The sequence below is a fragment of the Hemitrygon akajei genome, chromosome 4, assembly GCF_048418815.1.
Source record: "Hemitrygon akajei chromosome 4, sHemAka1.3, whole genome shotgun sequence".
NCBI classification, from domain to species: Eukaryota; Metazoa; Chordata; class Chondrichthyes; order Myliobatiformes; family Dasyatidae; genus Hemitrygon; species Hemitrygon akajei.
In genome coordinates, this window is record NC_133127.1 from 137,351,880 (window position 1) to 137,367,004 (window position 15,125).

The 15,125-nt window shown below is 48.8% G+C and overlaps 1 protein-coding gene across 1 annotated transcript in view; it reads left to right on the plus strand.

The window, feature by feature from the left end:
• The window catches only part of LOC140726686 (NADP-dependent malic enzyme-like), a 155,448-nt gene that overhangs the window by 59,911 nt on the left and 80,412 nt on the right, over positions 1-15,125 (plus strand). The window contains exons 2-3 of the mRNA XM_073043373.1: positions 12,444-12,577; positions 14,015-14,164. Coding sequence (XP_072899474.1) covers positions 12,444-12,577; positions 14,015-14,164 — 284 coding nt within the window. The remainder of the gene's footprint in view (positions 1-12,443; positions 12,578-14,014; positions 14,165-15,125) is intronic.

Genomic DNA, 15,125 nt, shown 5'->3' on the forward strand with positions numbered 1-15,125 from the left:
ACCAAAATTGAGCTTTTTGGCCATCAGACTAAACACTGTGTTTGCCATAAGCCAAACACCACACATAATCAAAAACACACCATCCCTACCATGAAGCATGATGGTGGCTGCATCATGTTGTGGGGATGCTTCACTGCAGCAGGCCCTGGAAGGTTTGTGAAGGTAGAGGGTAAAATGAATGCAGCAAATTAAGGGAAATCCTGGAGAAAGACCTGATTCAGTCTGCAAGAGAATTGCGACTTGGGAGAAGATCTGTTTTCTAGCAAGACAATGACCCCAAGCATAAAGCCAAAGCTACACAGGAATGGCTTAAAAACAAGAAAAAAATAATGTCCTGGAATGGCAAAGGCAGGGTCCAGAACTCAATCTAATTGAGAATTTGTAGCAGGACTTGAAAAGGGCTGTTGACTCTCAATTCCCATGCAATCTAACAGAGCTTGAGCAGTTTTGTAAAGAAGAATGGGAGAAAAATTGCTGTGCCTTGATTAATTGAAGGGGTTGTTGCATTCTGTGCAAAATGCTCAAATACCAGGCTCTTTGAGCTGCTAGGTGAATTTATTTGTACTTTAATGAAATATATGCAGTCATAAAATAGTTTAACTTCAACTGCTTACTTGGACAATTCATGTCAAAATTGTCTTTGGAGTTACTGAATTTAGAAAGATTTTAAATCTTCAGGATGTTTCTGTTTGCTGCTGTAAAACAAAACGTGTTATATGTGGTTTATGCTTTAGTTGTCTTCTGTGAATGGTGCTGATGATGTGCCTTAAATTTAATTGTGAACAGTCTGTAATGTCAAGTGGTAATATAACATTTCTCACTGAGAATTCCCAGTTCATTCAGAATTGCACAGGATGATACGACACCTAACAAAAATGTTTCCTTTCCCTCCTTTACATTATAGAATCATTCTCTTATTAATGGTTGGCCCTTGGGGAAATGTTAGTTGTTTATTTTACTTTGCTGTGTATTGCTTTTAATAGTGGAACGTGTCTAATGCTGGGAGTGCTTACTTTTTCATTGTTCTATTGACTTGGATAGGGACTGCGCAAGTGACATTTCGCAAACTTAAAGAGACAAATAGAGTCAGAAGTTGGTGATGTGGCCTGTCAACATTCCTTGCCATTAGGTGAGAATATGACTGATCTTCAGCCCGGGATTCAGTTTCATTCTTGTTGACCCCTACTTTGTTTGCCTTCAAAAATCTACGTGTCTCTGCCATGAATAAGGTTGGAATTGAACATCCACAGTTGCTTTGGGGGTATCTAATTCCAAAAGTTCACAACTCTCTCTTGTGTTTGAAAAAACACACAAAGGTATGAACCGGTGAAGATGGCGTTTGCATTCCCTGCTCCTTCGGCCAACATCTGATTAGATCATGAAACCATATATTTCACTGCTTTTATCTCTTTTACATTTGTTTTTCATCTTGAATATGATTCAGGAACTGTTGGAGCCTGTGATTTGCAGTTTGGAGATTATTTGGGTACTTCAGCACTCTGCAGTCTCTGAATGCCAGCGTGTATGAACCTTATGGCGAGAAGTCTGCGAGCCGATGTTCGACTCCATTTCACCGATTAAAATTTCGAGGGAGATTGAAACATCGAAGCAAATGTGGCTGCCTGCCTTTTGATCCCTGGTGAGGGGAGACTGCCAGAGTGGTGGGATCGCTCTGCTATGGAGAGGGGAGACTGCCTTTGATCACTGGGGGATCGCTCTGCTATGGAGAGCGGAGACTGCCTTTGATCACTGGGGGATCGCTCTGCTATGGAGAGGGGAGACTGCCTTTGATCACTGGGGGATCACTCTGCTATGGAGAGGGGAGACTGCCTTTGATCACTGGGGGATCGCTCTGCTATGGAGAGGGGAGACTGCCTTTGATCACTGGGGGATCACTCTGCTATGGAGAGGGGAGACTGCCTTTGATCACTGGTGGGATCGCTCTGCTATGGAGAGGGGAGACTGCCTTTGATCACTGGGGGATCACTCTGCTATGGAGAGGGGAGACTGCCTTTGATCACTGGGGGATCGCTCTGCTATAGAGAGGGGAGACTGCCTTTGATCACTGGGGGATCACTCTGCTATGGAGAGGGGAGACTGCCTTTGATTACTGGGGGATCGCTCTGCTATGGAGAGGGGAGACTGCCTTTGATCACTGGTGGGATCGCTCTGCTATGGAGAGGGGAGACTGCCTTTGATCACTGGGGGATCACTCTGCTATGGAGAGGGGAGACTGCCTTTGATCACTGGGGGATCGCTCTGCTATGGAGAGGGGAGACTGCCTTTGATCGCTGGGGGATCACTCTGCTATGGAGAGCGGAGACTGCCTTTGATCACTGGGGGATCGCTCTGCTATGGAGAGGGGAGACTGCCTTTGATCACTGGGGGATCACTCTGCTATGGAGAGGGGAGACTGCCTTTGATCACTGGGGGATCGCTCTGCTATGGAGAGGGGAGACTGCATTTGATCACTGGGGGATCACTCTGCTATGGAGAGGGGAGACTGTCTTTGATCACTGGGGGATCACTCTGCTATGGAGAGGGGAGACTGCATTTGATCACTGGGGGATCACTCTGCTATGGAGAGGGGAGACTGTCTTTGATCACTGGGGGATCACTCTGCTATGGAGAGGGGAGACTGTCTTTGATCACTGGGGGATCGCTCTGCTATGGAGAGGGGAGACTGCCTTTGATCACTGGGGGATCGCTCTGCTATGGAGAGGGGAGACTGCCTTTGATCACTGGGGGATCGCTCTGCTATGGAGAGGGGAGACTGCCTTTGATCACTGGGGGATCACTCTGCTATGGAGAGGGGAGACTGCCTTTGATCACTGGGGGATCGCTCTGCTATGGAGAGGGGAGACTGCCTTTGATCACTGGGGGATCACTCTGCTATGGAGAGGGGAGACTGCCTTTGATCACTGGGGGATCGCTCTGCTATGGAGAGGGGAGACTGCCTTTGATCACTGGGGGATCACTCTGCTATGGAGAGGGGAGACTGCCTTTGATCACTGGGGGATCGCTCTGCTATGGAGAGGGGAGACTGCCTTTGATCACTGGGGGATCGCTCTGCTATGGAGAGGGGAGACTGTCTTTGATCACTGGGGGGATCGCTCTGCTATGGAGAGGGGAGACTGCCTTTGATCACTGGGGGATCACTCTGCTATGGAGAGGGGAGACTGCCTTTGATCACTGGTGGGAATCGCTCTGCTATGGAGAGGGGAGACTGCTTTTGATCACTGGTGGGATCGCTCTGCTATGGAGAGGGGAGACTGCCTTTGATCACTGGGGGATCGCTCTGCTATAGAGAGGGGAGACTGCCTTTGATCACTGGGGGATCGCTCTGCTATGGAGAGGGGAGACTGCTTTTGATTACTGGGGGATCGCTCTGCTATAGAGAGGGGAGACTGCCTTTGATCACTGGGGGATCACTCTGCTATGGAGAGGGGAGACTGCCTTTGATTACTGGGGGATCACTCTGCTATGGAGAGGGGAGACTGCCTTTGATCACTGGGGGATCACTCTGCTATGGAGAGGGGAGACTGCCTTTGATCACTGGGGGATCACTCTGCTATGGAGAGGGGAGACTGCCTTTGATCACTGGGGGATCGCTCTGCTATGGAGAGGGGAGACTGCCTTTGATCACTGGGGGATCGCTCTGCTATGGAGAGGGGAGACTGCCTTTGATCACTGGGGGATCACTCTGCTATGGAGAGGGGAGACTGCCTTTGATCACTGGGGGATCGCTCTGCTATGGAGAGGGGAGACTGCCTTTGATCACTGGGGGATCACTCAGCTATGGAGAGGGGAGACTGCCTTTGATCACTGGGGGATCGCTCTGCTATGGAGAGGGGAGACTGCCTTTGATCACTGGGGGATCACTCAGCTATGGAGAGGGGAGACGGCCTTTGATCACTGGGGGATCACTCTGCTATGGAGAGGGGAGACTGCCTTTGATCACTGGGGGATCACTCTGCTATGGAGAGGGGAGACTGCCTTTGATCACTGGGGGATCACTCTGCTATGGAGAGGGGAGACTGCCTTTGATCACTGGGGGATCGCTCTGCTATGGAGAGGGGAGACTGCCTTTGATCACTGGGGGATCGCTCTGCTATGGAGAGGGGAGACTGCCTTTGATTACTGGGGGATCGCTCTGCTATGGAGAGGGGAGACTGCCTTTGATCACTGGTGGGATCGCTCTGCTATGGAGAGGGGAGACTGCCTTTGATCACTGGGGGATCACTCTGCTATGGAGAGGGGAGACTGCCTTTGATCACTGGGGGATCGCTCTGCTATGGAGAGGGGAGACTGCCTTTGATCGCTGGGGGATCACTCTGCTATGGAGAGCGGAGACTGCCTTTGATCACTGGGGGATCGCTCTGCTATGGAGAGGGGAGACTGCCTTTGATCACTGGGGGATCACTCTGCTATGGAGAGGGGAGACTGCCTTTGATCACTGGGGGATCACTCTGCTATGGAGAGGGGAGACTGCCTTTGATCACTGGGGGATCGCTCTGCTATGGAGAGGGGAGACTGTCTTTGATCACTGGGGGATCACTCTGCTATGGAGAGGGGAGACTGCATTTGATCACTGGGGGATCACTCTGCTATGGAGAGGGGAGACTGTCTTTGATCACTGGGGGATCACTCTGCTATGGAGAGGGGAGACTGTCTTTGATCACTGGGGGATCGCTCTGCTATGGAGAGGGGAGACTGCCTTTCATCACTGGGGGATCGCTCTGCTATGGAGAGGGGAGACTGCCTTTGATCACTGGGGGATCGCTCTGCTATGGAGAGGGGAGACTGCCTTTGATCACTGGGGGATCACTCTGCTATGGAGAGGGGAGACTGCCTTTGATCACTGGGGGATCGCTCTGCTATGGAGAGGGGAGACTGCCTTTGATCACTGGGGGATCACTCTGCTATGGAGAGGGGAGACTGCCTTTGATCACTGGGGGATCGCTCTGCTATGGAGAGGGGAGACTGCCTTTGATCACTGGGGGATCACTCTGCTATGGAGAGGGGAGACTGCCTTTGATCACTGGGGGATCGCTCTGCTATGGAGAGGGGAGACTGCCTTTGATCACTGGGGGATTGCTCTGCTATGGAGAGGGGAGACTGTCTTTGATCACTGGGGGGATCGCTCTGCTATGGAGAGGGGAGACTGCCTTTGATCACTGGGGGATCACTCTGCTATGGAGAGGGGAGACTGCCTTTGATCACTGGTGGGAATCGCTCTGCTATGGAGAGGGGAGACTGCCTTTGATCACTGGTGGGATCGCTCTGCTATGGAGAGGGGAGACTGCCTTTGATCACTGGGGGATCGCTCTGCTATAGAGAGGGGAGACTGCCTTTGATCACTGGGGGATCGCTCTGCTATGGAGAGGGGAGACTGCTTTTGATTACTGGGGGATCGCTCTGCTATAGAGAGGGGAGACTGCCTTTGATCACTGGGGGATCACTCTGCTATGGAGAGGGGAGACTGCCTTTGATTACTGGGGGATCACTCTGCTATGGAGAGGGGAGACTGCCTTTGATCACTGGGGGATCACTCTGCTATGGAGAGGGGAGACTGCCTTTGATCACTGGGGGATCACTCTGCTATGGAGAGGAGAGACTGCCTTTGATCACTGGGGGATCGCTCTGCTATGGAGAGGGGAGACTGCCTTTGATCACTGGGGGATCGCTCTGCTATGGAGAGGGGAGACTGCCTTTGATCACTGGGGGATCACTCTGCTATGGAGAGGGGAGACTGCCTTTGATCACTGGGGGATCGCTCTGCTATGGAGAGGGGAGACTGCCTTTGATCACTGGGGGATCACTCAGCTATGGAGAGGGGAGACTGCCTTTGATCACTGGGGGATCACTCTGCTATGGAGAGGGGAGACTGCCTTTGATTACTGGGGGATCACTCTGCTATGGAGAGGGGAGACTGCCTTTGATCACTGGGGGATCACTCTGCTATGGAGAGGGGAGACTGCCTTTGATCACTGGGGGATCGCTCTGCTATGGAGAGGGGAGACTGCCTTTGATCACTGGGGGATCGCTCTGCTATGGAGAGGGGAGACTGCCTTTGATCACTGGGGGATCACTCTGCTATGGAGAGCGGAGACTGCCTTTGATCACTGGGGGATTGCTCTGCTATGGAGAGGGGAGACTGCCTTTGATCACTGGGGGATCACTCTGCTATGGAGAGGGGAGACTGCCTTTGATCACTGGGGGATCACTCTGCTATGGAGAGGGGAGACTGTCTTTGATCACTGGGGGATCACTCTGCTATGGAGAGGGGAGACTGTCTTTGATCACTGGGGGATCGCTCTGCTATGGAGAGGGGAGACTGCCTTTGATCACTGGGGGATCGCTCTGCTATGGAGAGGGGAGACTGCCTTTGATCACTGGGGGATCGCTCTGCTATGGAGAGGGGAGACTGCCTTTGATCACTGGGGGATCACTCAGCTATGGAGAGGGGAGACTGCCTTTGATCACTGGGGGATCGCTCTGCTATGGAGAGGGGAGACTGCCTTTGATCACTGGGGGATCACTCTGCTATGGAGAGGGGAGACTGCCTTTGATCACTGGGGGATCGCTCTGCTATGGAGAGGGGAGACTGCCTTTGATCACTGGGGGATCACTCTGCTATGGAGAGGGGAGACTGCCTTTGATCACTGGGGGATCGCTCTGCTATGGAGAGGGGAGACTGCCTTTGATCACTGGGGGATCGCTCTGCTATGGAGAGGGGAGACTGTCTTTGATCACTGGGGGGATCGCTCTGCTATGGAGAGGGGAGACTGCCTTTGATCACTGGGGGATCACTCTGCTATGGAGAGGGGAGACTGCCTTTGATCACTGGTGGGAATCGCTCTGCTATGGAGAGGGGAGACTGCCTTTGATCACTGGTGGGATCGCTCTGCTATGGAGAGGGGAGACTGCCTTTGATCACTGGGGGATCGCTCTGCTATAGAGAGGGGAGACTGCCTTTGATCACTGGGGGATCGCTCTGCTATGGAGAGGGGAGACTGCTTTTGATTACTGGGGGATCGCTCTGCTATAGAGAGGGGAGACTGCCTTTGATCACTGGGGGATCACTCTGCTATGGAGAGGGGAGACTGCCTTTGATTACTGGGGGATCACTCTGCTATGGAGAGGGGAGACTGCCTTTGATCACTGGGGGATCACTCTGCTATGGAGAGGGGAGACTGCCTTTGATCACTGGGGGATCACTCTGCTATGGAGAGGGGAGACTGCCTTTGATCACTGGGGGATCGCTCTGCTATGGAGAGGGGAGACTGCCTTTGATCACTGGGGGATCGCTCTGCTATGGAGAGGGGAGACTGCCTTTGATCACTGGGGGATCACTCTGCTATGGAGAGGGGAGACTGCCTTTGATCACTGGGGGATCGCTCTGCTATGGAGAGGGGAGACTGCCTTTGATCACTGGGGGATCACTCAGCTATGGAGAGGGGAGACTGCCTTTGATCACTGGGGGATCACTCTGCTATGGAGAGGGGAGACTGCCTTTGATCACTGGGGGATCACTCTGCTATGGAGAGGGGAGACTGCCTTTGATCACTGGGGGATCACTCTGCTATGGAGAGGGGAGACTGCCTTTGATCACTGGGGGATCGCTCTGCTATGGAGAGGGGAGACTGCCTTTGATCACTGGGGGATCGCTCTGCTATGGAGAGGGGAGACTGCCTTTGATTACTGGGGGATCGCTCTGCTATGGAGAGGGGAGACTGCCTTTGATCACTGGTGGGATCGCTCTGCTATGGAGAGGGGAGACTGCCTTTGATCACTGGGGGATCACTCTGCTATGGAGAGGGGAGACTGCCTTTGATCACTGGGGGATCGCTCTGCTATGGAGAGGGGAGACTGCCTTTGATCGCTGGGGGATCACTCTGCTATGGAGAGCGGAGACTGCCTTTGATCACTGGGGGATCACTCTGCTATGGAGAGGGGAGACTGCATTTGATCACTGGGGGATCACTCTGCTATGGAGAGGGGAGACTGTCTTTGATCACTGGGGGATCACTCTGCTATGGAGAGGGGAGACTGTCTTTGATCACTGGGGGATCGCTCTGCTATGGAGAGGGGAGACTGCCTTTCATCACTGGGGGATCGCTCTGCTATGGAGAGGGGAGACTGCCTTTGATCACTGGGGGATCGCTCTGCTATGGAGAGGGGAGACTGCCTTTGATCACTGGGGGATCACTCTGCTATGGAGAGGGGAGACTGCCTTTGATCACTGGGGGATCGCTCTGCTATGGAGAGGGGAGACTGCCTTTGATCACTGGGGGATCACTCTGCTATGGAGAGGGGAGACTGCCTTTGATCACTGGGGGATCGCTCTGCTATGGAGAGGGGAGACTGCCTTTGATCACTGGGGGATCACTCTGCTATGGAGAGGGGAGACTGCCTTTGATCACTGGGGGATCGCTCTGCTATGGAGAGGGGAGACTGCCTTTGATCACTGGGGGATCGCTCTGCTATGGAGAGGGGAGACTGTCTTTGATCACTGGGGGGATCGCTCTGCTATGGAGAGGGGAGACTGCCTTTGATCACTGGGGGATCACTCTGCTATGGAGAGGGGAGACTGCCTTTGATCACTGGTGGGAATCGCTCTGCTATGGAGAGGGGAGACTGCCTTTGATCACTGGTGGGATCGCTCTGCTATGGAGAGGGGAGACTGCCTTTGATCACTGGGGGATCGCTCTGCTATAGAGAGGGGAGACTGCCTTTGATCACTGGGGGATCGCTCTGCTATGGAGAGGGGAGACTGCTTTTGATTACTGGGGGATCGCTCTGCTATAGAGAGGGGAGACTGCCTTTGATCACTGGGGGATCACTCTGCTATGGAGAGGGGAGACTGCCTTTGATTACTGGGGGATCACTCTGCTATGGAGAGGGGAGACTGCCTTTGATCACTGGGGGATCACTCTGCTATGGAGAGGGGAGACTGCCTTTGATCACTGGGGGATCACTCTGCTATGGAGAGGGGAGACTGCCTTTGATCACTGGGGGATCGCTCTGCTATGGAGAGGGGAGACTGCCTTTGATCACTGGGGGATCGCTCTGCTATGGAGAGGGGAGACTGCCTTTGATCACTGGGGGATCACTCTGCTATGGAGAGGGGAGACTGCCTTTGATCACTGGGGGATCGCTCTGCTATGGAGAGGGGAGACTGCCTTTGATCACTGGGGGATCACTCAGCTATGGAGAGGGGAGACTGCCTTTGATCACTGGGGGATCACTCTGCTATGGAGAGGGGAGACTGCCTTTGATTACTGGGGGATCACTCTGCTATGGAGAGGGGAGACTGCCTTTGATCACTGGGGGATCACTCTGCTATGGAGAGGGGAGACTGCCTTTGATCACTGGGGGATCGCTCTGCTATGGAGAGGGGAGACTGCCTTTGATCACTGGGGGATCGCTCTGCTATGGAGAGGGGAGACTGCCTTTGATCACTGGGGGATCACTCTGCTATGGAGAGCGGAGACTGCCTTTGATCACTGGGGGATTGCTCTGCTATGGAGAGGGGAGACTGCCTTTGATCACTGGGGGATCACTCTGCTATGGAGAGGGGAGACTGCCTTTGATCACTGGGGGATCACTCTGCTATGGAGAGGGGAGACTGTCTTTGATCACTGGGGGGATCGCTCTGCTATGGAGAGGGGAGACTGCCTTTGATCACTGGGGGATCACTCTGTTATGGAGAGGGGAGACTGTCTTTGATCACTGGGGGGATCGCTCTGCTATGGAGGGGGAGACTGCCTTTGATCACTGGTGGGAATCGCTCTGCTATGGAGGGGGAGACGGCCTTTGATCACTGGTGGAAATCGCTCTGCTATGGAGAGCGGAGACTGCCTTTGATCACTGGGGGATCACTCTGCTATGGAGAGGGGAGACTGCCTTTGATCACTGGTGGGAATCGCTCTGCTATGGAGAGCGGAGACTGCCTTTGATCACTGGTGGAAATCGCTCTGCTATGGAGAGCGGAGACTGCCTTTGATCACTGGGGGATCGCTCTGCTATGGAGGGGGAGACGGCCTTTGATCACTGGTGGGAATCGCTCTGCTATGGAGAGCGGAGACTGCCTTTGATCACTGGGGGATCGCTCTGCTATGGAGAGGGGAGACTGCCTTTGATCACTGGGGGATCGCTCTGCTGTGGAGAGGGGAGACTGCCTTTGATCACTGGGGAATCACTCTGCTATGGAGAGGGGAGACTGCCTTTGATCACTGGGGGATCACTCTGTTATGGAGGGGGAGACGGCCTTTGATCACTGGGGAATCGCTCTGCTGTGGAGAGGGGAGACTGCCTTTGATCACTGGGGAATCACTCTGCTATGGAGAGGGGAGACTGCCTTTGATCACTGGGGGATCGCTCTGCTGTGGAGAGGGGAGACTGCCTTTGATCACTGGGGAATCACTCTGCTATGGAGAGGGGAGACTGCCTTTGATCACTGGGGGATCACTCTGCTATGGAGAGGGGAGACTGCCTTTGATCACTGGGGGATCACTCTACTGCTGGAGAGGAAAAGGCCTGTCACTGTGGCCAGAGAATGTTACCCAGGTTTTCTGCATTTTCGATATAGATGTGGACTATAGACTTTTTTTCAGTCTTATAGTTTTTTTTTATATTCTTTGTTTTTCGCCCGATCTTTCTCATTTATTTAGAGGTACAGCATGGAACAGACTCTTCCAACCCAGTGAGACACACCGCCCGACAACCCACCTATTTAACTCTTAATCACAGGGCAATTTACAATGACCAATTAACCTTCTAACTGGTATGTCTCTGGATTGTGGGAGGAAATCGAAGCACTCAGAGGAAATGCACACACTCATGGGGGGAAGCATAGAAACTGCTTACAGCCAACACCAGAATTGAACTCTGAACTCTGGATCGCCCTGAGCTGTAATAGTGTTGTGCTAACCATTTCAAGGATTGGCTAATTGGAGCGATAGTACGGGAGGTTGAGGGTAAAAGTTTTGGGAAAGGATGGCAATGGCAGAATGGTTTGTAAATGACTGATAAAGGACAGGCTGGAAAATTGGAATGCTAAAAGCAAGCTGCCGATTTAGACCTAAACCTTGAAATTGCTTTACTGTATTATGACATAAAAGCATTGTCGGGTAATACTAACATTTTTTTTTAAGTCCCATGAGCAACATAATTTTCAATCTTGAGATCTATATAGGTCAGCCTGGTTAGAATTCCCTGTGCATCAGTACTCATGGTTCAGTATTTGCTATTGCAGCAATTTGCTGGAAGTCATTACAAATGACCATGCTTAGCCTCGTATCTGAGATCTCAGCAGCTATCAGAATACAAACTGCACACTTCCAGTTACCGTTGCTTTCATCATTAGTATTGAACTGGTGAATTGAACAGTACTTTACCAGTGCTGGAAGGTCTGAGAATGCTGGAAACACTTAGTGGGTGAAGCAAAAGGTCTTTGATCTGTAATATTAACACATGTTTATCCTTCTACAGTTGCAGCTAGCACTTCTGTTTTTATCTATTATTAGTAAAAATAATACCCACAGGAGGCAGGGGTCAATAATACAACTGAGCAGTAAACAGTGAGATTTGATGGAGGATAGCACCAGCATCCTGGAGTGATTCTAAGCCTAAGAATCTGAGTGGTTCTGTCCTTGACTTCACCCAGGTATGTGTAGGGACTATATCTGAGGCTGCAGGAGGACAAAGGATAAGATGAGACCTGGTTTAAATAGTGCTATTTCAAGGGAACAGGAATGATGGAAAGCTAATTGTTCTCTAAGTTAGAACAGTAACTTTTTAAATGGAAAATGGTCTCCAGTGGAAAATCTGACCCTACGCACTAGGTGGACCTATGTGAAGTTATTTTCAATCTATTCTGTATCTATTTTGGTAACGAGAGAGAATATTAAGCCTGAGATTTCTAAGCAGAGGAGCTCATTATTACAGATGAAGTGAACAGCTGATAGAGCAAGGCCTGGAGTTGCCAATCCAATTTATAACTCAGTGTGCCATGTACAATACCATTTCTAATTCTTGTGAACTTTCTAAACATTACTTTTTTAGCCATAATTTACTCTTGGTCATGCAAGTTAAATGAACAATTTACAGATAATTTTACAGCCAGTCTGGTTACTATGTATCTGAAAAATCATCAGTTCATTGGTTTCCCTTAGTCAGATGAAGGCTGTAAAATTGCAACCAGTTGAAGTATGCATAATCATTGACAGGAATATCACGACTTTCATGATAAGCTCACACTTCGGAATTTCTATGTGAGTGTAATCCATTTCACTCTGTAATCCCAATAAAATATGTTCGTGAGTTGAAAAAAAACTTAATAAAGGGTCATTGTTGTTAAATATATTTTCACCAGGCTGCAGCAGGGTTTTGCAGCATTGACATTTGACTTGAGGATTTTGTTTTCTCTGTTTTTGCAGGGTATGGCATTTACTCTTGAAGAACGGCTGCAGCTTGGAATTCATGGCCTGATCCCACCATGCTTTTTAACTCCAGAAGTACAGGTTCTCCGTGTCCTTAAAAGCTATGAGACCAAAACCAATGATCTTGACAAGTATGTTTTTTTTAAAAATCTTCTAATTTAACAGACGTGTGACAGATGTACAACTGGGGTGATCTTAGTTTTCATTTGCTTTTTCTTTTCAAAGAACAGATTTGAATACAGGAACTGTCTAGCTCAACTCACAGTCTAATTGGCCAGCTTCTTCCTTGGAGCCAGGACTGAAGGGGGAAAAAAAATCAGCCAGCTTAGCATAGTGGTACATTCAGTGGGAGCCAGGGATTTGAGAGAACAAATTTTCAGATCATTTTGTTTCACTTTAGTTTGAGAATGCGCAGATTAACCTGGGAAATAATAAAATACAGTGAATTCTGGTTAATTGTGCCATCAGTTAATCAGGCATCGGATTATATAGAACTACTCCTGAAGAACAAAATCTTATCAAGAAAATAGCTGGGTCCCTTTCATTCATTTAGGACACTATGCCATTTAATTGAGACAGGAGACTTGCATTCATCGACCGCATTGTATGAAGGCAGTCCATTATCTGCATTAGGTGTCTATGCTGATTTTGTTCATTTACAGTCATAGGAAAGTAACGTGCATAAATTCCTCCTTCGATAAATATTAGGAACAATTACACAGCTTTACAGTACTGCAGTAGTATTGGTAATGTTCTAATTTATTCTATATTAAATTTAAGTACGTGTGGTGTGTGGCCAAGTGGTTAAGGTGTTGGACTAGAGATCTGAAGGTCATGAGTTTGAGCCCCAGCCGAGGTAGTGTGTTGTCTCCTTGAGCAAGGCACTTAACCACACATTGCTCCAGTCCACCCAGCTGAAAATGGGTACCGGCAAAATATTGGAGGTTAATCTCGCGATAAACTGGTGTCCTAACCGGGGTGGGGGAGTCTTTTACTCTCAGTCGCTTCATGCCACGAAAACCGGTATAAGCACTGGCCTGATGAGCCTATAAGGCTCGGGACAGACTTTAACTAACTTTAAATTTAAATACTTAATTTGTTACTGTCTTTTTTTTTAATATACCACCTTAACTCTTTCCATGAAACTTCAGTTAATTGAGGCAACTACTTAATTGGGTCAATATGGTCTTGATGTGTCCCAATTAACTAGAGTCCATTGTGTTCCCTTATTAGGCAAATCTGCCATTATCCATGTTGCACCCTTTAATCCTGAAAAATGTCCCAAAAGTATTTCACAGAGTAAACCTTGAATTCAAGTGGAGATTCCAGAGCAGGTGACTAAAATCTTAGCAAAACAGATGTTCTCTAAGTGAAAACCTTTAAAAGATGATTTAGGAGACAAGTACTATTTAACGGAATTGTGTGTGTAAATTTTTAAAAGTAGTAATGCACTCTAGAAGATGAAATGAAGTCAGATTCATAGAATGAATCTTGGTTGTTTCTGATCAGAAAAATTTCAGCACTACCTTTTTAATTTGTGAAAACTTTTAATTTGCTCACCTATACAGGTATATTATCCTCATGACTCTCCAGGATCGGAATGAGAAGCTTTTCTATAGAGTACTTACTTCCAATATTGAAAGATTTATGCCAATTATCTATACCCCCACTGTGGGCCTGGCGTGTCAGCAGTACGGCCTTGCCTTCAGAAGGCCGAGGTGAGTTGATATTTATGTTTTACTAAGTTCATCCTCCAAAATATTTGTAATGGGAAATACAGCAAATTTAATTGTAACCAACTAAATTCATTTTTCAAAGTATTTCACTTAACAACAGTGTAAGAACTAAATTGCAGAAATTTTAATATTAAGTTGCTTTCAATGCCCCCATTACTTTCAAGCGCAACTACCCCTCTAGAACCTTGACTAATTAACTATTCCTCTATCCAGCTTGGAAACTGATTGCTGAAATAAAAAGCTGTTTCATTGTAAAGGCCGCTGCAGGTAATTCCAAAGCTGCCCCTCCTCTGGTTTGATGTGTTGTCCATTCCCAACTGTACTTTTGGTTTTATAGCCAAGTGGGTCAGTCCTACTGATTTTTGTCTAAGGTACTTACCTTGGTTCATGTTGGACTGGGACAACTATCTTAAATGTAAATCCATTGAAACTGGTATCCTAGATGGAGTTTTAACCTTTTCTAATAATCTGGAAAAATTTTCTTAATTGCAGTTAACCACAAAGTCTCAGTGGCCAGTTAAGAATAAGGTATCTGAGCATATGTAGTAGTAATAATGAAAAGTTTAATACAAACTCCTAAGTTTATTGTAATATGCAAATTACATGTTTTCACAGGTGCAATGAAAAACTGACTTGCAGCAGTATCACAGGCCCATGGCATTGTATAAGCAGCATTCACAGAAAAACATAAAGAGAGCTGGAAGGACCTATTACCATGCTTTATCTCCAACTAAATTAATTATACACATTTTTACAATAAAATACAAGAGCAAAATAAATCCATTTTAATGCAAAGTGGTTAAAATGCTGTTTATCTGTAGAAATTAGGGTTGTGATGGTTGGTTCAAGAATAGAATAGTTGAAGGGAAGGAACTACTCCTGACCCTAGTGTTGTGTGACTTCAGGTTTCTATACCTCTTGCATGAAACAGTGGCATGACCTG